The 24,869-nt window shown below is 44.6% G+C and overlaps 1 protein-coding gene across 1 annotated transcript in view; it reads right to left on the bottom strand.

Moving 5' to 3' along the window:
* rims1b (regulating synaptic membrane exocytosis 1b) overlaps positions 1–24,869 on the bottom strand; it is a 58,607-nt gene that overhangs the window by 15,480 nt on the left and 18,258 nt on the right. Inside the window, exons 12-21 of the mRNA XM_080760190.1 lie at positions 24,231–24,350; positions 21,832–21,894; positions 21,077–21,157; positions 16,343–16,432; positions 14,730–14,798; positions 13,721–13,834; positions 13,117–13,223; positions 11,422–11,525; positions 8,792–8,952; positions 8,006–8,167 (exon numbers count right to left, since the gene is read on the bottom strand). Coding sequence (XP_080616316.1) covers positions 8,006–8,167; positions 8,792–8,952; positions 11,422–11,525; positions 13,117–13,223; positions 13,721–13,834; positions 14,730–14,798; positions 16,343–16,432; positions 21,077–21,157; positions 21,832–21,894; positions 24,231–24,350 — 1,071 coding nt within the window. The remainder of the gene's footprint in view (positions 1–8,005; positions 8,168–8,791; positions 8,953–11,421; positions 11,526–13,116; positions 13,224–13,720; positions 13,835–14,729; positions 14,799–16,342; positions 16,433–21,076; positions 21,158–21,831; positions 21,895–24,230; positions 24,351–24,869) is intronic.

The raw sequence follows: 24,869 nt of genomic DNA on the forward strand, positions 1-24,869 counted from the left end.
ACTAATGGGTCTTCAGACAGACTGATTGTCATCAGCTGTGTGTCTGGGGTAACCCTGTTGGCCATGACCATGGAGGTCTGATCAACCTCCCTGATTGGCTGACGGTCACGTGAGCGAGCTAGCGGCCGCGGCTCTCTCACTACATAGCCCATTCATGCCCAGCCCAGCGCTGGGGAAACACTTCTAAGGTCTTTCCCCCATCCGTCGTACTACTGTCGCCAACTGTTTTCGTTTTGTTCTTTAATTTGTGAAGTTGAACCTTTGTTTGTTTAGATAAGTTTTCCCTTCGGAAAGGAATAACTTTAGTTTTGTTTTGTGGTCCGGTTTTGTATTAATTTGAAGTTGAAGAGCCATTTATTTTGTACGATTGTTAATTATCATATTTATTCACTATACTACTGAATAAATACTTGCATTAAGGCCTTGGTTTCCGTTTCTCCTACCTATCTTACATTACCTTTTACCCCTAGACATATGGTTTTGTAACATATTTGGGAGCCCGTCCGTTTCAAAAAACAAATTAAGGATTCAGTTGTTCAGTTGGTTATGTTTTTTGTTTTGCTAGTATTTCTTTTGGTGGTAGACGGATTGGGGAGTATTAATGGTGAGTATGTTGCTCGCACCAGTTTGAGTAGCAGATTTTGTTGCGGTGGTATGGCCTCTGATGACCAGGGTGCTAGTACGGATGTCCTGTCGCTTGAGGAGCTACAACAGTGCTCATATTGGGAATTGTACAGTATTGCCAAACAATTTAACGTTCCTTTACCGCACGGTACCAAAAAGAAAGAGGCGATTTTCGCAGCTGTCTCACGGCAGTTGCTTTCACAGGGAGTCATTACGATGCTGTCAGATGAGAGTGAGGGGGGAGACGTATCACTCATTGTCGCAGAACCGAGTTCCAGTGGGGCCAATCAGTCTGACACTACGGGTGTGTTAGAGCAGGGCGAGGATCCCGCGGGGGACCCGTCTGCTCAGGCCCCACATGATTACCCACGGGGCACTGGGGGGAGTCCTCAGGACATAGGGGGGGTTCTGCGCCTCCGGGAGCTTGAGCTGGAAATAGCACTGACAACGCTGAAGAGCGAGGAGTGCAAACTACAGCGTCAGAGACATGAGCTCGACATGGCACGCCTGCGAGGCCAGACCTACCCCGACGAGGCGTCCGCAGGGGCGCCCGCCTCCCAGCAGCAACACGGGTCATCCCCAGGTTCCAGAGGAGTGGCAGCGTTCGACATAAGCAAACAAATCGCATTGGTACCTGCGTTCAAGGAGGGTGAGTTGGATAACTACTTTTGTGCTTTTGAACGAATTGCTGGTGCTGTTAAGTGGCCCAGGGAATTCTGGAGTTTGCTACTCCAATGTAAGTTGACAGGTAGAGCACAGGATATCTGTAGCGCACTCACGGTGGATGAGAGCCTATGTTATGATGTCGTAAAGGCGGCTATCCTTAGCGGTTTCGAAATGGTGCCTGAACATTATAGGCAAAAATATAGGGCCGCTCAAAAATCCTCTACTCAAACGTTTGTGGAATTTGGCCGTGAAAAAGCCACATTGTTTAGGAAATGGTGCAACGCGAGCAACGTACACACTTTTGAGCAGCTTACTGAGCTGATAGTGATGGAAGATTTCAAATCATGTATCCCAGATCGTATTGTTGTCTATCTTGAGGAACAAAAGATTAACTCAATTGCTAAAGCCTCTGTGAGGGCCGATGAATATGATCTGACGCACCGGTCTGGTGTTTCTCCGGTGCGTAGCGGGGAGGGTCTGTTTAACATGCAGAAAAAACAGCACAAATTGTCACAGCCGAAAAGTCCACCGAGGGGCGCAAGTGCAGCGCCTGACAATCGTGCTTGCTTTTACTGTCATGAAATGGGCCATTTGGTTTCTCGTTGCCCTAAAGTACAACATAAGCAGCAGAAAGAGAATGGAAATGGAAATGTGTATTCAAAAAAACCAAAGGGTGTGGGGTTTGTGCATAATATTCCTCGGTCTGCTTCCGAGACAGCTATGGCTGTCCGGGCGGAGGTAGAGGAGTGTTTTGATCCCTTTATTTTGCATGGCTCAGTCTCTCTGTCTGATAAGGAAAATGAGCGCGTTCCTATCACCATTTTGCGTGATACAGGCGCCTCACAGTCCCTTATTTTACAGAGTGTACTGCCATTTGCGGAGAATACCTTTTGTGGTTCCGATGCATTGGTTTTGGGCGTGGAAATGATATCCTCTCGCGCTCCATTGCATATGATCCACCTACGCTCTCCACTTGTTTCTGGTCTTGTGCAGATCGGGTTACGTGAAAGTTTACCCATTGAAGGTGTGGGGATGATTCTTGGCAACGACATAGCTGGGGAAAAAGTGTTTGCGTCGCTAGAAGTGGTTGAAAAGCCTGTGGCTAACGTAGCTATGCCTGTGCTGGGAGCCCCACCCACTGTGTTTCCGGGTTGTGCTGTGACTCGCGCACAATCGAAAAAGTTTGATGACGAGGCTACGTTGTGTGACACTTTCTTGTGTGCCGAGCGACCAGTGGGTGATGCCCCACAGACACCGCGTAAGCGGGCTAGGAAAAGCTTGCTGGCTACTAAAAGTGATTTTGGGTTTGATATCGATAGGGAAACATTTGCGCATGCGCAGAAGCACGATCGCTCTCTCTCTGTGTGCTGGGAGGCAGTTACCAAAGTGGGTGATGCTGCTGTGCCGAGTGCATATAGTGTAGAGGATGGCCTCCTTGTGCGTAAATGGTTTCCAGCGGCTATCGGTGACTTGAAATGGAATGTGGTGCGTCAGGTTGTGGTACCTCAGGGTTTCCGTTCCCAGATTCTCAGTCTGGCTCACGACAACATTTCTGGCCACCTGGGCATTCGTAAAACTTATGACCGCATCCTACGCTATTTTTTCTGGCCGGGTTTGAATGCGTCTGTTACTGACTTCTGCCGCACTTGTCATGTGTGTCAGATGACGGGGAAGCCAAACCAGACTATTCCGCCCGCGCCGTTGAAACCGATCCCTGCTGTGGGTGAACCATTTGAGCACATCATGATTGACTGTGTCGGTCCATTACCGACCACAAAATCTGGTCACAAATACCTTCTTACTGTAATGTGTAGTGCAACGCGCTACCCAGAAGCGTTCCCATTACGCACACTAAAAGTGAGACCAGTTATTAAAGCGCTTTCTAGCTTTTTCTCTACTTTTGGTTTTTGCCGGTATCTTCAAAGTGACCAGGGCTCAAATTTCATGTCAAAATTATTTGCTCAAGTTGCTTCCACCCTTGGCATAGAACACAGACACTCTAGCGCTTATCATCCTGAGTCCCAGGGCGCGCTTGAGCGGTTTCACCAGACGTTGAAAGCGATGATGAAGAAATACTGTCACGAAACTGGCAAAGCCTGGGACGAGGGCTTGCCTTATCTTATGCTGGCAGTAAGAGAGAGCGTACAGGAGTCGCTGGGGTTTAGCCCAGCGGAGCTGGTGTTTGGCCATACGGTGCGCGGGCCGTTGCGTGCGTTTCGAGAGGGCTTATTAGCCAACGCAAACTCGCCGGTGACTAATGTATTGGATTTTGTTGCGGGGTTTCGCGAGCGATTGCACAAGGCCAGACAGATGGCTAGCAGCTTTCTGAGTAAAGCTCAAGGTAAAATGAAGGCATGGTTTGACAGGAAGGCTGTGCATAGAGTGTTTGCTGTGGGTCAGAGGGTGTTGGTGCTGCTCCCACTGCAAAGCTCAGCCTTCCAGGCCAAATTCAGTGGTCCTTATGTGATTGACAAAAAAATAAGTGAAACGGATTATGTGATTTTGACGCCCGATCGTCGCAAAAAGACAAGGGTTTGTCATGTGAATATGCTCAAGCCGTATCTGGCTCGCACCGAGTCAGATACTCCTGTTATTCCCGCAGTTGTCGCCTCACTTTCTGCAGCAGCGCCGTCACGTTATTCCCCTGAGAGTGATGGGCTGCGTGTGAAAGGTTCGTCTGGGTCACGTCTACAGAACTCTGAAATATTGAATGATTTACCGGGGTATTTAAAACATTTGGGTCCCCAGGCGCAAGCAGACATTATTGATTTGATGGAAAATAATGTGAATCTGTTTTCAGATAACCCATCATGCACATCAGCCCTTTCTCATGATGTAATTGTACAGAAGGATTGCCCTCCTATTAAGCAACATGCCTATCGGGTTAATCCAACCAAGCGTGCTTTACTACGAAAAGAGGTTGACTACTTGTTAGAGAACGGGCTGGCTGTTCATAGCAGCAGTGCGTGGTCTAGTCCCTGCTTGCTGGTGCCTAAGGCTGACGGGAGCCAGCGGTTTTGTACAGATTTTCGTAAGGTTAACAATATAACGCAGGCTGACAGTTATCCGCTCCCGAGGATGTTGGATTGCGTGGATCGGGTGGGGTCTGCTAAATTTGTAACTAAATTGGATTTGCTAAAGGGTTATTGGCAAGTGGCTTTGACACCCCGTGCATCAGAGATCAGTGCATTCGTGACACCAGACGGTTTATACCAATATACAGTGATGCCATTTGGCTTAAGAAATGCACCAGCGACATTTCAAAGATTAATGAATAATGTACTAAGAGGCGTGGACAATACAGAGACTTATTTGGACGATGTTGTGGCATATAATGATACTTGGCTTGAGCATATACACACTTTGAGACAGATTTTTCAGCGGTTAGGAGAGGCTAACCTGACATTAAATTTGTCAAAATGTGAATTTGGTTGTGCGACCGTAACGTATCTTGGGAAGCAGGTTGGTCAGGGCCAGGTACGTGCTATTAATGCAAAAATCCAGGCTATTCTAGAATATCCTGTGCCAAGGACTAGGCGTGAGCTCCGCCGGTTTTTGGGCATGGCAGGTTACTACCGGGGGTTTTGCAAAAATTTTGCTGCCGTCACTGCGCCGCTGACTACGCTGACTAGCGTCAAAAGAGTATTTATCTGGTCGCCTGCCTGTCAGTTAGCGTTCGAATCCTGCAAGGCTCTCCTCTGCAGCACTCCAGTCCTGGCTGCGCCCGACTTCACCAAACCGTTCAAGCTGGAGGTGGATGCCAGCGCCTGTGGGGCCGGTGCTGTCCTGCTCCAGGAGGATCTTCAGGATATCGATCATCCCATCTGTTACTATTCAAAGAAATTTAATTCAGCGCAGGGTAACTATAGTACCGTTGAGAAGGAAGCTCTCGCCCTGTTACTTGCATTACAATTTTTCGAGGTATATGTTGGCTCAAGCCCGTTGCCTATTGTTGTCTATACTGACCATAATCCCCTTGTGTTCCTAAGGCAAATGCAAAATTCAAATCAAAGACTGATGAGATGGTCCTTGATGCTACAGGACTTTGAAGTGGAAATTCGCCACAAGAAGGGGACGGACAATGTCCTTGCGGATGCCCTTTCCCGGGTTTAAGGTGCTCTCTTCTTTGAGAAGAAGTTATTTGGGGATATAACTTCTTTTCGGGAAGGGGGGTGTCACGACTATGGTCGTGTGTGGTTATGATTAATTATGAGTGTTATGATTTATGAGTGTTATTTTGGATTATAAATATATATATATGTTTATTGCTAATAGTATATATATATTTATATGGTGGTATATTGTTATAGTATATATATATGTATGTGGATTATCTTAGGCCTAGATGTCTTCTAATATATATATATATCTATATCTGTGCAGCAGTTGTTATGAACCTGTATTAGACTAACTCTCCTCCCATGCAGAGTATACTAATGGGTCTTCAGACAGACTGATTGTCATCAGCTGTGTGTCTGGGGTAACCCTGTTGGCCATGACCATGGAGGTCTGATCAACCTCCCTGATTGGCTGACGGTCACGTGAGCGAGCTAGCGGCCGCGGCTCTCTCACTACATAGCCCATTCATGCCCAGCCCAGCGCTGGGGAAACACTTCTAAGGTCTTTCCCCCATCCGTCGTACTACTGTCGCCAACTGTTTTCGTTTTGTTCTTTAATTTGTGAAGTTGAACCTTTGTTTGTTTAGATAAGTTTTCCCTTCGGAAAGGAATAACTTTAGTTTTGTTTTGTGGTCCGGTTTTGTATTAATTTGAAGTTGAAGAGCCATTTATTTTGTACGATTGTTAATTATCATATTTATTCACTATACTACTGAATAAATACTTGCATTAAGGCCTTGGTTTCCGTTTCTCCTACCTATCTTACATTACCTTTTACCCCTAGACATATGGTTTTGTAACAGTAACACATGATAGGGTTAGACACAATAGGCAAGGCAGTAGGTTTATGGGAGTTTGTAGATTTTATGATTTTAAACACTATTTGAGTTCGGAGCCACTTGGTTCTGCGGATACAAGTGTCACGCAATGAAAATAAACCATCTAGAAGCTTGTTGATCTGCTATTTTTGGGGAGTGAGTATTGGAGTGTTATATATTTTCCTCTACCACTGGTTAGTACACCCCGAACGCCCGGGGGTATTTAGGACCATTAAATCAGGGGGCCCAGTGATTTGCAGCTACGGAGCGCATTTCAAGGTGCACCAGGCTCCATCTTGGATGTACAGTAGGTGAAGTAGCTAGATGTAGCTACCCCCGAGGCGATCGACAACAACGGGAGGTATGATTACGTCTAACTCGACTAGCGACGGGACCGCGATGGGCCGTCAAAAACATAATCTTTGGTTAGAATTGAACGGATTTTCGATCTCATCCACTAAATTGGAGGGGGACCACTTTGGATGACGTCCCAACCGGAAATTACATTGAATGTTGCCCAACAGGCGCTCCCAGCCTGTGGAGCGGTGCGCTCTGTTACGATATCATTAATGTTCCGTCCTATGATTAATCTCCGCCCTGAGCGCCAAGCGTAACTATAGATATAGTAACATCAGAATTTGGTAAGAAAACAGCTACTCCGAAATTCTCCTTTAATACACAGTATAGAGAGAGTGACAGCGAGAGTGACAAGAAATATGGGATATGATTCTAATCCATGTTGTTGCCAAGTCCTTGATCGTATATTATCGTCAACATGGTCAATGGTATGGTATACAGTATATGTACAACATGCCGTGGTTCTCAGACATTTTCACGTAAAGGATCCCCAAATTGACATGTATTTGTGCCAGGGACCCCAAAAGGGAACATTTCAAAATGACGCAAATTAAAAATAAATAGACAATCTACAGCTCGCAATGTGTCACCGAAAGCAAGTATATAAAGTAGGGTTAAAGTGGTTAAACTGTTCCTCATTTTGCTGCAGGGCACTCCCTGGAACGAACTACAATTGACGGAATTGACGGATTGAATCAATAAATCCAAACCTAATCGGGTGTTTAATGTGGCATAATGTAGCTTATACTTTTGGCTAGTTTGGCTAACGGCCGATGTAATCTACCTAAAACCGGTCAAAATCCTTGCGTGCATCGCTGCGTAAAATGCGATATTTGGGGCTTGATTAGAGCTTAATTTGACTTAGATATAAAAAATATACGATGTTAGCTTAGCATCCCGGACATCTGACTGTGTCGCACAGTGCAAAAGAACTAGCGGATGTTATTGTTTGTTAAACCGGAAGTGCTATCGCCAGATTCGCTCTATTTGGTCAAAAATGGTATAATGGTGAAGTTACCGCCACCATCAGGACCGGGTATAATACTATAGGATTGCCGTGTTAAAATGAGATATAGTGTGTATATCATGGATTTTTCTATTGGCATCAAAATGATGAATTAAAAATATGAATATAGCTGGCAAAAGGCACTGAAAAGCTGTTATTGGGCTGGCAGTCAGAGGGTTTTAAAGACCCCTGGGGATCCCGGATCACATTTTGGCCCCTTTTCCACAAAAACAACTTTGGCTCTAGAACTGGTTCCGTTCTAGATTCTTGGAAGTTGGAACCAATTTTTAGGGTTCTTAACCAATTCATTTTCAGTGGAAACACTCTGAACTGGTTCAATATTAGGTAGGAGAAAAGAACCAAACGGGTTCAACCCCAGTGGAAAAGGGGCAAAGAGGACCAGAGGTTCACAGTACCTGGCCTCGCTGTCTCCAGTCACTGTGTGTCTCCTGCGCCTCAGCTCCTCAGAGAAGCGCCTCTTCCCTGCGGATTTCCTCTTGTCCTCCACACTGTCCACAGTACCATTCACCCCCCAAGAGATCCTCCTGTCCTTCTTCTCCTCCTCTAACGACTTGGACCTTTGAGCCCATACGTTTGATTTCCGCATTGTGTGCACGCATGTGCATAGACAGCATGTGTAGACGTTTGTAGGCGAGTGTGTACAGTACGCGTGTGTTTTGTATTTGTACATACAGGAGACCCCCGGACCATGCAGGAAAACAGAAACGTGCAGCAAACGTCATGCAGAAAAACAAAGACAATGTAAATTAGCATGCATGAAACAAGGACAGATTATCATCCCGACCACCCTTATAATTATTGCTGTGCAAAAACAAATGAAATTCCTGCAACTCAGGTCAGTGCACTGAATTAAGCACAGCGCCAGTAAACTGGATTTTGTCTTTCGCATCTATCAAGTCTCGCTTTGCCAGATGATCTGAGGTCTACGCCTACTGATACGCCTCAACCAGACACATCGGTAGGCGGAGCCCTCCAATCGCCTGGCAATGTGAGACCAGCTAGAAGTGTATTGTAGAATAAAGCAGTGTTAATTTGACAGCAAATTCTGATTTAGTCTTAGTCTTTTGAACACATAATTTAGTTTTAGTCCTATTTAGTCATCTGAAATTGTTTAGTCTTAGTCTTTTAGTCTTAGTCTTAGTCAACAAAATTAACACTGGGATAAAGCAGCGTTGACTGACCTGAGCCGCCCCCTGGGTCGTTCTGATTGGATGGACATGTAGCTGGTGCTGCTGAGGCGGGAGGCACTGCTGGCGCGGGAGATGGCCGACGCGTCACTCATATCGCTGTCCGATGACCTGCCCGACACGTTGTCGCTGCTCCGCCTCTGTTCCGCATACATCTGTGGCGATCATTACGGAACAGGAGAAATAACGGAAGCCATTGAAACTGAAGTAACATTCATAGCTGCCATCTTAATATCTCAACATTTCCTCTGTTGCTTTTGTTACCTGTGTTGTCTCACCAGTACCCTGATTACCCCAGTGTTTCCACCTTGTCTTGTTAGTCTTTTAGCCAATCAATGTGTTGATTATCTGTTGAGTTCACCTGTGTCTTTGTGTATTTATACTCCCCTGGTTTTTCATTTCCTTTGTCAGATCATTGTTGTATGTTAAGTGTGGTGTTGCCTTGTATCCTGGGTTTTGGAATAAACCCTCTAGCATTTAGACTTCTCTGCCTGAGCTGCCTCTGTGCCTTCCTGTTCTGCACTTGGGTCCTACCTTATTGATCCACACCGTGACATATATAGGCATCACAAAATATACATGTACCCCTTCCACCCACCCTACAAAAACCGAAATCTTCTAGTATAATACCAAACATCCCAGTTTACATGATATTGTTTTATGCTGCCACTCTTGCCATTTCAGTAATCCATTATGGACTGAAGGCACCCTGTCAGTTTGCCATCTCCTGAAAAAAATCTGTCTTGACACTAGTTTGGAGTAGATCCAATTGTGTCCAAGTGTTTTTCTCCTGATTCATCACCTAAAACAAATCTGGGGTTGAATAGAATTTCGGTCTCTGAAATCTCACAGAGATTAGACCAAAAGTTCAAGACCAAAAGTCTTGAAGTTTGTCACAGGACCACAAGACATGCGTTAGGTGAATGTCCTCTGATATGCCTCACCAGCAGTTAGCATGTCTCCTAAACAAACTGGAGGGAGTCCAGTAGAATTGATGTATAGGAATCTAAATTGAATGACACCCTTGCATCCCTTGACGACAATATTTTAATGTTCTTAGTACGAATCCTATCCCACTCCCACGTCATCCAATTCAGGTCCCTTTTCCATGTCGTCTTGAGAGCTGACACGGCCCCATTACTCAGGCTCTGAATCATCGTAGACGTAATACACTGACGCCTCATGGCCTTTCCCATAGCTCATTAATACTTTATCTAATAACTCGGCGGCTGTGGGAGCTGGTGTACTAGATACGAAGGTACTCAACAGCAAACAGCAAAGTTGCAGATATCTGAAGGACTGAGACCTGGGTATTCCAAAATGTTGTACACAATCCTCAAAAGAATACAAGTTAAAGGCCTTTTCAGACGGGCAGCGGGTGACAGATGTGCTCAGGAGGGGTGCGGGACGACAAAAAAAAGCACGCCTCTCACTGAAAATGAATTACCAAGGCACATCATTCGCTCCCCGTCTGAAAAGGCTTTAACACTTGAGTGTCTGTGAGGTCTTTCTGACCCATTTCGAGATTTTTTATCTTTGCCCATGAAGCTCTCAGAAGGTTCCCCTTCCATGACTTTTGCTAAATATTCGATTAAAATCTATTTTTTTTCATCTGAAACATTTTCTAAACATGAATTTAGGCATAGCCTACTTATACCATCTCTGCCTTTCGTTTTCGGTCAAACTGACCCATTTCACCTTTTCTCCCCAACGGGAGTAGACTTCACACCTCCGTACAGCCCATTGTTCAATTTATAAAATGGCTCTACCCTGCTTGGGGGTTGATAGCTGTCAAAGCTTCTGGAGACAGTAGCCAATAACATTGCAGGAAATAAATATATTTTGACCTGAAGTCAGCTTGTGTGGTACCTGGCCTTACTACTGTCATGCGAGTGTTAAGAAGGTTCCTTTAAACTCGACTACCGTATACCGGAGACAAGACATCAGCTACCAACCTTATGATATTAATGAATCATCTAATATTAAGCACTTAAACCCTGGCTATAATTATACTTAGTTGCCGGGGGTCCCCCAGAGCTCTACTAGAACCTCTAGTATGTCCCTCTACACAAACTGTCTACAGCTACAAGCTCTCAACGTGATGACACATTGTGAGCTTGTATATCTAATCCGAGCTTTCATCGATAACCCCTTTTAACCTAGTGTCCCTATTTTGGGCATGCCATCAAAGGTTAAAAAACATTTCAAAATGTTCCAAAAAGTGAAAATAGACGATCTACAAGCTCACAACACGTCGCATCACGACAAATTGTGAGCTTGTAGATCAGCTATTTTCACTATTCGTCATACAACAACAAAAAGTGGTTAACAAAGCTTAAGTAAAGTAAGTTAAGTTATTAACAATTGAAATGCCTCCTATAGGACAATGCCATGAGTCAAGTGCATTATCAAAACTGACCGTGCAAGTGCAAGTCTGGAACAATATCAGAAGTCTCTTTACACAAACTACGCTGGCCCAAGACATTTCTGCACACACAGCACAGTTCCAGCAAACTGCCATGAATGAGTACGGAGAGCTGCCCAGTATATTTCATTTTGGTTTGGTTCGGTTTAGTTTGGCACAGAAAAAGTACATAGATGGATGAAGACATATTGATGCTGACCTCCCGTTTGGTCTTGAGGTCTGTCTCAGGGTCGTGGGAGGCTGAAGGCCTGTAGGAATGTACTTTCATCTGCAATTGTCGGGCTCGCTCCTCTACTGCAAGGGCTAGGGGAGGGAGGGAGGGAGAGAGAGAGAGAGAGAGAGAGAGAGAGAGGGAGAGAGGGAGAGAGAGAGAAAGAACAAGCTTAAAGTAGAGTAGGACCAATGCAGGTTATAGGCATAGGGGGAGTATGCAGGAGCCATTTCCAAACACTAGGTGGAGCATGCTGTGCACTTACAGTATTACTCCAGCTATATGTGGCTGGTGCACAGAATAGAATAGCTGTGAAATCAGACTTGGGTCAAATAGTTACTGCAGATACAGATAGGTGTGGTTTCTGTTTCCGATCAATCAGAACGTCATACCAAATCTGACTTTTTCCAATTATCTACTAACTATATGATCGAAATTAGTTTTGTCTAAAACACACCCATCTACAATATCTGGCATGTAAGTACCACAAAATAAATTCTGAAAACTACACAGTAAAATCCTCAATGTTCATTAGTGTGCAAATGTAACATTGATTGTTTTCTGTACTCAATATGTCATTGTTGTCAGGCAGAAACCTCATATCCCGGTATTCCCCTTTTGCAGATCAGCTATTTTCACCTTTTTATTTTAAGTTTACATTTTTTTTTTATAATAATTAAAACGATTTCCACCTGGCAGCGACGATCTGTGAGTTAAATCAACAATCAGAATTCTAGAGTGTAATTGACCCCTGTCCGCTGTGAATAATAAGGAAAGGTTTAGAGTAATAGCAGTGGTTGTGTCAGCCATACATTTTGAGGCAAATGCACCAGCAAAGAGCTGTGAAATCAAGGGGTTCTATAGAGTTACCTTTTTCACCAGGTTTGTTACGTACATGTTCTTCATGGAGCGTTAGTAACAAAACGAACATACGATGTGAGGACAAGAAGGAGAGAACAGTATAAAATACTTTTACAGGCAATGGATCAGATTCATCTTGAAAATTAAAATGTATGTTAAGAACGGCACCTTTTTATTTTTTACAAATCAAGCCCTACAGGCACAAGTGTAAAAACAGATGTAACATAGTAGGGTTTATTTATCAACCACATAGGGTGGTTGATTGATTTGTTTGTCCCGCTGACGCACGGCATCTCTCTCTTTCACCCTGACACACACACACACACACACACACGCTGATCCAGCAATGCCATTGATGGTGTCCATACGTAACAAGCCTGCCCTGCACTACAGATTCAAGTACACAGTTGTCTCTTACTTAGTAAACTTTGTTTTCAAATATAATGCTTTGTATGGTCCTGTTAATATATTAACTGTAGTATATACCATACAGGTACTCTCTTAACTTAACCAGTCAGAATGATTGTACTGTCACTTATAGAAATGACCATTTAGGATAACATAACATCTCTGTGTTATGTTATCCTAAATGGTCAATACTCTGTGTATAGGAAGGGCTACACCCAGGCACCCTGGGTGTGCGCTTTTGCCCTTCTGGGGGCTATAGGGGTGTGTGGAGCCCATGCGTCCTGGCTTGGGTATAAGCTGTTTTTATGCTTGAATGTTCTTCAATACATTGTCAACACTTCACCCCGAGTGGATATTAATATTTTCCATGATAACACACGCACGGACGCATGCAGTCACGCACACACAGCATACCTTGCTCTATGCTGCTACTCTTCGCAGGGAGCTGCGGCAGCTGTCTGCCCCTGCGACCTGATTGGGGAGTCCCCATTGGAGGGGAAGGGCTGTCATGGGCATGTGCTCTGATGGAACGAAGCAGAGAGAGACGCAGGGATATGAGAAAACACTACAACATACATATCTAGTCATCACATCTGAGTTTAGTAATCACACAAGCAGGAAAGTGATTACCAGCATTACAGGTGATACGTTTGGGGAAAAGAGAGGATTAGATTTATCAAGCATAGATAAAGGAGAGGGTAAAAGTGATGGCATTGAGCTTGTTTACATGCATACAGTGTTCTGGTTAATAGTTAGAGTAAATGTCCTAGTTCAGTGGTTCTCAAAGGGGATTCCAAATTGACCCTAATACGTCTGTAACTCTCAGAGTTATGGGGGTCCTCGAAATGAAAAGGTTTTAGAACCACCGCCCTAGTTATTGTCCTATTACTGTCATGTAAATAATCTCAGATTTACAAATGACAGGATAGATAGGACAGCAACACTCAGCATAGATAAGACAGCAGCACAAAGGGCGAGGTGGAGATGGGTTTGGGTAGGGTTGGGCAGCAGCATGCACCTCTCCAGCCGTGGTGAATTTGGGGAGGACCCGACCAGGGCCGTCTGACCAAAGGCTCTCAGCGGGGCGCCTCTCCCTCTACTGCCTCTAAGGATAGAGGTAGGCTGGATACGGCTGCCGTTAACAGGCAGACAACGAAAGGAAAATAAATCACAAAAAAACGATGAATGCAGTAAAATCAAATATAAACACTAATAATAAAAAAGCAAATTAAAATGCACGCAATGAAAGTCTAGGAATTAAGGAAATCTCAGGAGACAACAAATAGAGAAAAACAAATAGAACTTGAGGACAAATTACAGTTTTTCCTCAATTATTTGGATACATTTCTTGAAACTCCTTCTCTTAGCAGTGCCTCCAAACTCCACACCATGAAAAGCAATTGGCCAATACCCACTTTTACTTCTCATTGTACAGAATGCAAAACACTCTCATTCCACTTTGACTTCCCAGTCTAAACAGATATTTTTCTTCACAATTGCCTATATATGTACATTTCCAATTGGCCCTGACACTGCAGTTTTTCATTTGGTAAATCACTGTATGCTAAATACTATGATGGGCACTTTATCTAGTTATAGTTTATTTTGCACTAGTGGTACATAGTATAGTGTAGTTGTAGTGTTATTAAATTAAATTATTTGACTGTTTTTGGTGATTGCTCTTAAGAGTTTGAGGGATGAGGTTAGAGTTTCAAGAAATGCAATCAAGCGATTGAGGAAAAACTGTAAGACTATAGGGATAACATTAATCGAAGGCCTTGTGACACAACAGCATTAAGTAACTGTGGATTGTGGTTACAAATGTTATTCTTTCCATGAGTTTGTGTGGTGTTCAGCGAACAATCAATATGGAAACATCAATACGCCAGATTTGACAGCCAGCAATACAGTAATTGAATGGATAGCGTCACTCTAGTGAGAAGAGAGAAGAAGAAAGTGAGGGTGGTGGGGGTGTATGAGTGTATGAGGGGATGAGAGTGAGTGAGTGAGTGATTATGCGGTCTTACCTGTCACCCTCCAGGCCTTTCTTGTTGCCCTTTTGACAGTTTTGCCTGTCTGAGTTTTCAGGCTGCCTGCTACGGCAAACCGGAACCACACCAGACAGGGGAGGGGGTAATAAAACACAAAATGGAAGATGATAAACAGGAAGGGATTAACATAAAAAATAATAAATAAACTGACATGTTGAATGTTGAGTGTGAAAATATACATTAAAAATATTGTCTCTCAAACACAGCCCAAAAATGTGAGATAATTCCTCGTGAAAGGGGAAAATAGGCCTATAGCAGCGAGAATAGGAGCCGCAGAAAATAACTATTACACAATGGTATGCCACAAGCAGAAATAGAGAGAGGGGAAAGACACAGCACTAACCAAGATCAGAACAATAACTCAGTGGAAAAGCTCTATACTGTGGTTCTCAATACAGGGTCCAGGCAGGGACTCTCAGGGGTCCTTGAGGGGGTTCCAAATGTAACTCTGAGAGTGTACAAATGGAACCAAATGGACCCGCTGCAATGGGGGTCCTTGAAATAAATACAAAAGTTTGAGAACCACTGCTCTACACCAGTGGTGTGTCTTGTTTGGGAGATGTTTGGGACCCAAACTATAATCAAAATAGCAGATCTACAAGCTTATAGATCAGCCTTTTCACTACTTTTTAAACATTTGTTTTCTAATTTATGACATTTCTTAGATTTTCTTTATTTCTTTTTGGAATTACTGAAAATTCATGATTTGTTTTTGTTTTTTTGGGAATGTTTTTTGAAAATGTTTTGAAATAATAATAATTAACCAAAAATAAAGTGACCCATAAAAATGTGTGCACGGCCCTCAAATGGGTCCCGGCCCAGTGTTTGGGAACCACTGCTCTACACTACAGGAAAATGACCACTGGAACATAGTAGCGTGTTAGTGGAGGCACAGGCTCCAAGGGGTGACACAAAAAGGGGGGGGGGGGGTACCTGTCTTCCTCAGAGGAGGCATGATCTACTAAGATCCTGGGACTTGGGGATCTCTTGCGGGGCAAAGAGTTGGAGGACCTGGAGGTATGGGTAGGCCAGGCAGGGGTACGGTAGCGTGCCCAGTCAGGAAAACCAGCAAAAGTAGATGGTGAATATTGGGGAAAGTCCAGGGTATGAAGTAGAGTTTCGGGGCAATTGATATATTGGTATTGTGATATGAGAGGCTGGATGTCGTTTGTGATTTTGGTAAATAGCAGGAGGTACAGTCGGACATTAACGCAAAAAAGAATAACACAGATTGTGTTGTCCTGGTGACTTGTTTCCATTGTGGTCCTAGAACGCTAGCTAGGGTTAAGGTTAGTTTACTGTAATGGCATACAGACCTAACCGCTATAAGTCCAGACAGACCAGACCACGTTGAGTCCACACATGGTTTGCATGGACTTTGGCCGAGGTTTCAAAATAATAATATTTTGACTTCAAACTTTTGACATATTCCATTCTTTGGAATGCCTTGACATGTACAGTACGTCTCTATGTGCCTGCAGATATATGTGTATGTGAGTGCTTGTCTCATTGTGCTTAAAGCGGCTTACACCATCTCTGTTATAGTTCAATCCTGGCCAAATGATGAACTCATGGAATGTGAGGTATACCTGTCTCTGTCGGGAGAATGGAAGTTGTTGTCTGGTCTCAGGCAGGTGGTGCTGGCACTCCTCACTCTGTCCAATGATGGCTGCAGGTCACTGCAGGGGAGGGAGTCAGAGAGAGAGAGAGAGAGAGAGAGAGAGAGAGAGACCGGAGGGGGGGGGGGGGATGCAAAGGTGGAGGATAATAGATTAGGTAGCAGAGGAAGAGAGAGCAGAGGGTGAAAGAAAAGGGGGAATTGTAAAAAAAAAAAGGAGGAAGATGAGGAGGGAAGAAGAAGGGGAGGATGACATAAGAGGTAAGGGGGTAGGGGAGGGAGAAAAGAGAAAATGAAGAAGGCCATCAGACAAGGTAGTATAAAGCCAAATTCACACTTTGTTGTAGGCTATTGCGTCGCTTGCCAAAAATAACGTAACTTTATTATTTTGAAAATAACAATAATAAAGTAAAGAACATGCTACGCAAAAACAATTCTTTTGAAAATAACTCAACTTCAAGTTAAGAAAAACGCCAAATCAAATATTTTGAGCGAGCATGGTCGTACGACAAAGGCTTCGCTCATCAGGGCTCTGGAGTCTGGCTGCTCCGTCTCCTTCATCACAGCCAGTCCGTCCTCGCAGCCGCACAGTTCTAGTCCACTCAAATGGACTAGAACGAGTTGGTTGTCGAGTTGCCATGGGAACCAGATCTAAGTGGGTGAACAGACCACTTGTGCATGACTGTATGCTGTGTGTGTGTGTGTGTGTGTGTGTGTGTGTATGTGTGCGTGTAATCGTGTATGTGTGCATGTGCATGTACGTGTGGTCGTGTGAGTGGTCGTGTGTGTGTGTGTGTGTGTGTGTGTGTGCAGGGGACAAAACTGAAGGTCTACCAGGCTGTCGTACTACCAACTATTTTGTATGGGTGTGAAACCTGGACAAACAGCGTCATGCCAGAAAATTGAACCATCTCCATCTGAGCTGTCTAAGAGGACAAATGGCAGGACAAAGTTCCTGACACAAGTCCTCAGCAAGGCCAATTTGCCCAGCATCCCCATCTTGCTTGCAGTGGCTGAGATGGACTGGCCATGTGTGGCTTTAAGATGGACCTGAACCACTGGGAACACTTAGCCAAGGACCGACCGGCCAGGAGAAGAAAGAAGATCCTGTGCCATGTTGAAGAGACAACAGCGCAAAGCCAAGTCATTTGTGCACTCACCAAAAGTTAACAAATTGATACGTGCCATGGTCATCATCAACTCTGATGGACAAACAAGAGAAAAAGAGAGAAGAGTGTGTGTGTGTGTGTGTGTGTGTGTGTGTGTGTGTGTGTGTGTGTGTGTGTGTGTGTGTGTGCGTGCGTGCATGCATGCATGCGTGTGTTTACGCGCACACACATGTATGCGTATGAATTTGTGTGTGTGTGTGAGTGAGTGAGATGACAAAGAGAGGAGAGGAGTAGCACTTTCATCATGTAGCCCTTTGTTATCTTCCGTTAGTTCCGTATGGTCAAACTTCCTACTGCTCTCCACAGTGCAGTGGTGGGTGGGCAGACAGCTGTTTACTGCATGTGTTTTCACTGTTGCCTTATTGGTTAACAAACGGCTGACTTCATGCCATCGCATGATGACAAGGCACACGCTGCTGCACACAGGCTAAATGTAGCATGTAGCATGTAACAGTGAAATCTTTGTTTGATAGTGTGCAGTTGCCAGTGCACATGAATGACATGTGTTGTATCATGAGGACATGATACAATGATTTTGTGAATGTAACCTTTACTGCACCTAAAATATTTGTGTCCCTGTGTGTGTGTGTGTGTGTGTGTGTGTGCGTGCGTGCGTGCCACAAGCAGTGCCTGAATCAACCTCTCCGAGGACCCTCCCGCTACACCAAATCAAAAATCAAGTGAATGAATCAGTGAATGAACGCATGTGCGATCAGCGCACCGGCAGTTGTACGTATGTGAAATAGCCTCGCACAGGGCGAGACCTAGTCGAGTGCCTCCAACCCTCTCAGACATTATAAAATACAAGGTAACCTCGGACCTCCCATGGCTTATTGCTGTTCTAAAACGGTTACAAACATGGCAACATGAAAATCATAGTTCTTCAATAGTTCTTAATTATTCACTAGAGAAAGTAGTAATACTAGAAAGTAGAGACACTTCCTTGTTTTCTCAGCCAGTCCACTGAGTCCAGTCAGGCTTTGTGTTATGTTGTAAGCGTTTGCCAAACAAATACATAGAGAAACAAAACGTATGTGTTAGGTCAATCTCATGGTAACTAACATATTCAATAGAAATTCATACATTTTTTAATCCAGATTTGAACATCACATCAAAACACCTAGCATAGCTACTTAGCGAACAGCTCTGAGTGACGAGGGAATAGGGGCACTTGTGTGTTTACAAGTGCCGCCCGGGCCGGAGTCACTCCATGCTATGTGTGCGGGCGGTGCTTAGAAGCCCACATGGCCAGGGTTTGTATGGAAATCAAGCGCTTCCCTTCCCTATAGTTCAGCTACAGATATGCTGGATCACTGTAACCCATGCACCTGGGATTGATATAAACTGATACTGGTGTAGATCATCGTGTGATCTACTACGTGGTCTAATCAGAAACCAGCCAATCAGAATTATTATTGGATAGTGACCCAAATAGTATTGGGACTAACCGTTTCAGAATGCTTAATTTACACTTTGCTGCGTGTCAAAGATTGCCAGTCAATAAGCTCACAATGCGTCGCGATGTGCGGTGAGCTTTGTAGATCCGGTCATTTTGGCACAAGTATAAATCAGGGTTGTGTGTTCCACTCTTACCTAGCTGTAACTTCGTCAGTGAATCTGAGCACTCGCTGCGTTAGGACATTACGAGGCATGCTGTTGCACGTTTCCTGCTTACAGGGAGGCTTGCTCTTTAGACATGCAGGAAGGGTGGAACTGCCAGGCAGTAGGGACATGCATGCAGGAAACCAAGAGAAAAACATCAAATGTGAGCGACAAATAAAAATAAAGTAACGTGCAAAATAAATTTTGTTAGGATATAAATACATTTAAAATACAGGCCCAGGAATGGCAAAACCAAGGAAGAAACAGGGATTGCATGTTGTGGTGGTATAAAATAAGGAAAAGCAATGCAATGGGATCCCTCAACATTCATCTTGACACTATACGTATTACGTAGGTGACACTATACGTTAAAGTTCCCCCTTTAACTAGGACTCCAAGAAGTGGGGGATTTTAAACAAACTCACATAAAGTTAAATACAACGTGCGGACAGACAGTTCAGGTTGTATTTTCTGAACATCAGACATCTACAGTAACAAACCCAGGCACAGCTCAGCCTTGCACATTTGATCATGAAAACCAGCTGTGTCACTTAATCTTAATGTATGTGACACTGAACATACATGTACTGTATGTCCTAAATCAAAATTACAGTATTAGTATCCTCCGTGTGAACTACTGAATTCATGACATAATATTATAGTAGTATAGTATATCCTCTTTCCTCTCTGCGTGGCTCAACCCCACAACATGTTACATCTGGACCTAGGGAGATTAGATGTAATGCTGATTATATAACGCAATCTGAAGCTCTAAAGCTGCTGGGACCTCACGTGGTGGAGAAACCATCGGAGCTCTCTAGAGAATAAAGTATGTATCTAGCCGAGTGCTGGACAGTGGATTAGAGTATTACAGTACAATGAAATACAGTAATAGCTCATGTGATGCATTAGGTCTGTTCTGTCTGTCTAGTGGCTACGCAACAAGGAACAAGGCTTTAAATCTAGCTGATAACGATGACGCGTCTGTACTCAGCTTCTCTAATGTGTCTGCCAGAGACGAGGAAAACGACAACGCTAACCTACCGTAACAACATTACGCTCTGCTGTGTTTTGGCGCAAATTATGACACTAGGATAAACATTACATTAGCATGTTGGAGGAACACATGAGATAAGGGGATAATGGTCGGTTGGTTAGTCAAGGCAGCACCACCAGGACAATATGGAACTTAGCAACACAGTTAGACCACAGCAAAAGCCTCTGGGAGATACTTGGGCCTTGGTTACATGGATAGAACATGGGTTCAATGTAATGGCCAACATACGGTACAGTAGGTAGGGCAGTGGCTCTCAGAGTTACAGACCTGAAGGGGTCCATTTGAAACCCCATGGAGGAGGAACCCTGAGGGTCCCTGCCTGGACCCCACTTTGAGAACCACTGCTGCAGGGAAAACTGGGTGAGGGCCAGTGGTGGAAAGAAACTAAGTACATTTACTCAAGTACAAGTTACTAAACATTACTTACTAACATAGTTACTAACATTTTGAGTATTTCCAATTTCCAATACTTTTACTCCGTTACTACGTTACGACTTACTTTGTAGATTTTGATTATTATTACAAAACATACATTACCCACTCCATTTCGGCCATTTGAAAATAGCAGATCTACAAGCTGTGTCGCATCGTGACGCATTGTGAACTTGTAGATCGGCTATTTTCAAAAGATTTTTATACATTTAAAAACCTAAAACGGGACATTCTGCATAATGAGTACTTTTGGTACTTTAAGTAAATTTGGTCCAATACTTTTTGTACTTTTACTCAAGTAATTTTTGAATTCCGGCCTTTTACAGTTAACAGAGCTGTTACATATTTACTTAAGTAAATAATGTGAGTACATTTTCCACCACTGGTGAGGGCAGAAAAGGATCAATGCTCGTTTCTAATGTGCTTGTTTTCTAAATAGGCTTACCTGTACATGTCTTTATGGATACCGTTTACTAACAGGGGCATTTTGGGGGGCAGTGTGTTGTTGCTGTGTCTACCTACACCCCTGGTAGAGTAGGACACATCATGCACGTCAAAGGAACAGAAGAGACAAAGTGAGGAAACACACAAGATGCCATGAATACACACATCCATGGAAAACAAAATTCAGTGATGTGCCTTGTGAACGCTTGTGTAATCCTCAGATGCGGTTGATCAGAGCTGTGTGTGTGTGTGTGTGTGTGTGTGTGTGTGTGTGTCTGTGTGTGTGTGCGTGCGTTGCTTGCGTGCGTGCATGCGTGCGTATGTGCATGCGTGCGTGCGTGCGTGTGTGCGTGCATGCATGTGCAAGCGTGCGTACGTGTGTGTGAGTGTGCGTGCAAGCGTGTGAGTGCATGCACGTGTGTGTGTTTTCATGAGACAGTGGTGAGTTGACTGAGCGACAACTCTGTCTCCGCCCTTTGGGTATACAGTATGTACACTGGACTGACAGCACTGTATGTCACTTGGCGTGCGAAACATGACATGACCCTTTAAACCTTCGGTTTATGCAGACGCAGGCACAAGCTACTCCACAACTTCACTTAAGAGCAGCTTTAACAATTAATGTAAACGACAATATGTTCAGTTACGACATTGAGAGTGTTACATGTGGAGTTACTGAAGTAGAATGAGGATGGATGATAAAATGGCAAATAGGCTAAAAATAACAGTGATTGGTGGTTGTTTTTCTTTTTTTACCTGTTTGTGTGCAGGCACTCGGCACTCCCGCCCCGGACAGACCTGTGGATCTCCAGGACCTCACTGTCACCATGACGATGGGTTAAACAATCAAAAACAAACCCAAAAAAAATAAAAAATAAAACAGAAGAGGATGACAACTCAGACAAGCAAGTGGGATTATGATGAATGAGAGAAATCAGGAAATCATAATTCTGAGATTTCAATCAAATCAGCATTCAGTATTAGAGAATGAGATAGGTCTAATAAATCAGACAGTTAGTAGTATTAGTAGGGAATTAGTACTACGGCCTCACAATACTCTCTCAAAAGACTCAACCTTTCAGAAATATCATAAATATCTTATGACCATCCTAAAGGAAATACCAATGACAAATCATAGCCCAGCACCAGTTTAAAGCTGTGAGAAAACATAAATACATATACAGTATATATACATGAAAATAAAACATAACAAACAAAACATAAATGTATATATGTGTTATACATACAGTTTTCTGCTTTAATTCTCACTGAAGCCTAGTTGAGGACAAGATGTCCAGTTAGCCTTTTCTATTTCACTGTGTTTTGTTTGTTTGTTTGTTTCTGCCTTTTTACCCTTTTATCCCCACAATTTTAGTCGTTATGCCAATTGACTCCTCCCTTCACACATTTCAGTGTGTTGTATCCTATTGGCTCATCTGCCAGTGAGGAGCCCTATACTGGGAGGACACGTGGAGCCTCCATTCTACTCCTCCCGCCCCAAAAACGCTCCAGAGTGCTAGTGACAGGTGGTCCCTAAAGTGACAGGTGGTCCCTAGTGACAGGTGGTCCCTAGTGACAGGTGGTCCCTATAGTGACAGGTGGTCCCTATAGTGACAGGTGGTCCCTATAGTGACAGATGGTCCCTAGTGACAGGTGGTCCCTATAGTGACAGGTGGTCCCTATAGTGACAGGTGGTCCCTATAGTGACAGGTGGTCCCTAGTGACAGGTGGTCCCTATAGTGACAGGTGGTCCCTAGTGACAGGTGGTCCCTAGTGACAGGTGGTCCCTATAGTGACAGGTGGTCCCTATAGTGACAGGTGGTCCCTATAGTGACAGGTGGTCCCTAGTGACAGATGGTCCCTAGTGACAGGTGGTCCCTAGTGACAGGTGGTCCCTAGTGACAGGTGGTCCCTAGTGACAGGTGGTCCCTAGTGACAGATGGTCCCTATAGTGACAGGTGGTCCCTAGTGACAGATGGTCCCTATAGTGACAGGTGGTCCCTAGTGACAGGTGGTCCCTAGTGACAGATGGTCCCTATAGTGACAGGTGGTCCCTAGTGACAGATGGTCCCTAGTGACAGGTGGTCCCTATAGTGACAGGTGGTCCCTAGTGACAGGTGGTCCCTAGTGACAGATGGTCCCTATAGTGACAGGTGGTCCCTAGTGACAGATGGTCCCTATAGTGACAGGTGGTCCCTAGTGACAGATGGTCCCTATAGTGACAGGTGGTCCCTAGTGACAGATGGTCCCTAGTGACAGGTGGTCCCTAGTGACAGGTGGTCCCTAGTGACAGGTGGTCCCTAGTGACAGGTGGTCCCTAGTGACAGATGGTCCCTAGTGACAGATGGTCCCTAGTGACAGGTGGTCCCTAGTGACAGATGGTCCCTAGTGACAGGTGGTCCCTAGTGACAGATGGTCCCTAGTGACAGGTGGTCCCTAGTGACAGGTGGTCCCTAGTGACAGGTGGTCCCTAGTGACAGATGGTCCCTAGTGACAGATGGTCCCTAGTGACAGGTGGTCCCTAGTGACAGATGGTCCCTAGTGACAGATGGTCCCTAGTGACAGGTGGTCCCTAGTGACAGATGGTCCCTAGTGACAGATGGTCCCTAGTGACAGATGGTCCCTAGTGACAGGTGGTCCCTAGTGACAGATGGTCCCTAGTGACAGGTGGTCCCTAGTGACAGATGGTCCCTAGTGACAGGTGGTCCCTAGTGACAGATGGTCCCTAGTGACAGGTGGTCCCTAGTGACAGATGGTCCCTAGTGACAGATGGTCCCTAGTGACAGGTGGTCCCTAGTGACAGATGGTCCCTAGTGACAGATGGTCCCTAGTGACAGGTGGTCCCTAGTGACAGGTGCCGCCCCAGACGCTCAACAAAACCACATGCAACACAGTGGATTCCAACCCACAGACTTTGTGTTGGTGGGCATGAACTTTACCATTGAACTACCTGAGCGGCCTCTTGCTTTCCTGAGTGGCCTCATGTCAACTACCATGACGTGACTCTATTAAATGAGAATGTACAGAAATAAGCGTTAAATTGTCACTCGGTCCTTTGGGCGTAACAAGAGACACTGTGGCCCTGCTCCACAACCATTCTTCCCATAGCGCCCCCTAGGTGAGGATCCCCAGTAGAGTCATGGAAATGAGGTTACCTGTCCTCTGAGTATTCATAGTCGGAGTCACCGGACCGCTGGTGCTCCAGATGGGAGTCATGGTACCGGGAGGAGGGAGATTGGGAGTGGTGGTTGTTCTGGTGGATCTCGTCCAGACTCCTGGTAAATCCAGAAGTCAATGTTACACCAAGGATCCAAACGCACACGCAGGCACGCACGCACTCAGGCACGCACTCAGGCACGGACGCACGCAAGGTGTATACATCTACAAAAATAATTATATCAGGAAGAGTAAAGTTGTTTTTCCATAAAATAATTCGAAAAGTGAAAATTGCAAGCTGTTTTTGTTCAAATCAAAATAATCACATTACGGACAAAAGTTAACTTTTCCACAATATAATTGTATAATGTACCGTAGATACCTGTATATGCACAGGGAGGTACGAAAGTTCAATAAGGCAAAATGGAGAATTTTGTCTATAATGATGTCTGCATAAGCACGCGCACGTGCGCACGCACGCACGCACACACACACACACACACACACACACACACACACACACACACACACACACACACACACACACACACTCACAGGCAGGACAAAGTGAGAAAAACAGAATAATAAACAAATAAACAATGCTAGCTGGCACACACTTGATCCCAGCATCAAAGCTT

Source organism: Protomyctophum bolini (genome assembly GCF_963924005.1).
Source record: "Protomyctophum bolini genome assembly, chromosome: 3".
In the NCBI taxonomy this organism is placed as follows: domain Eukaryota; kingdom Metazoa; phylum Chordata; class Actinopteri; order Myctophiformes; family Myctophidae; genus Protomyctophum; species Protomyctophum bolini.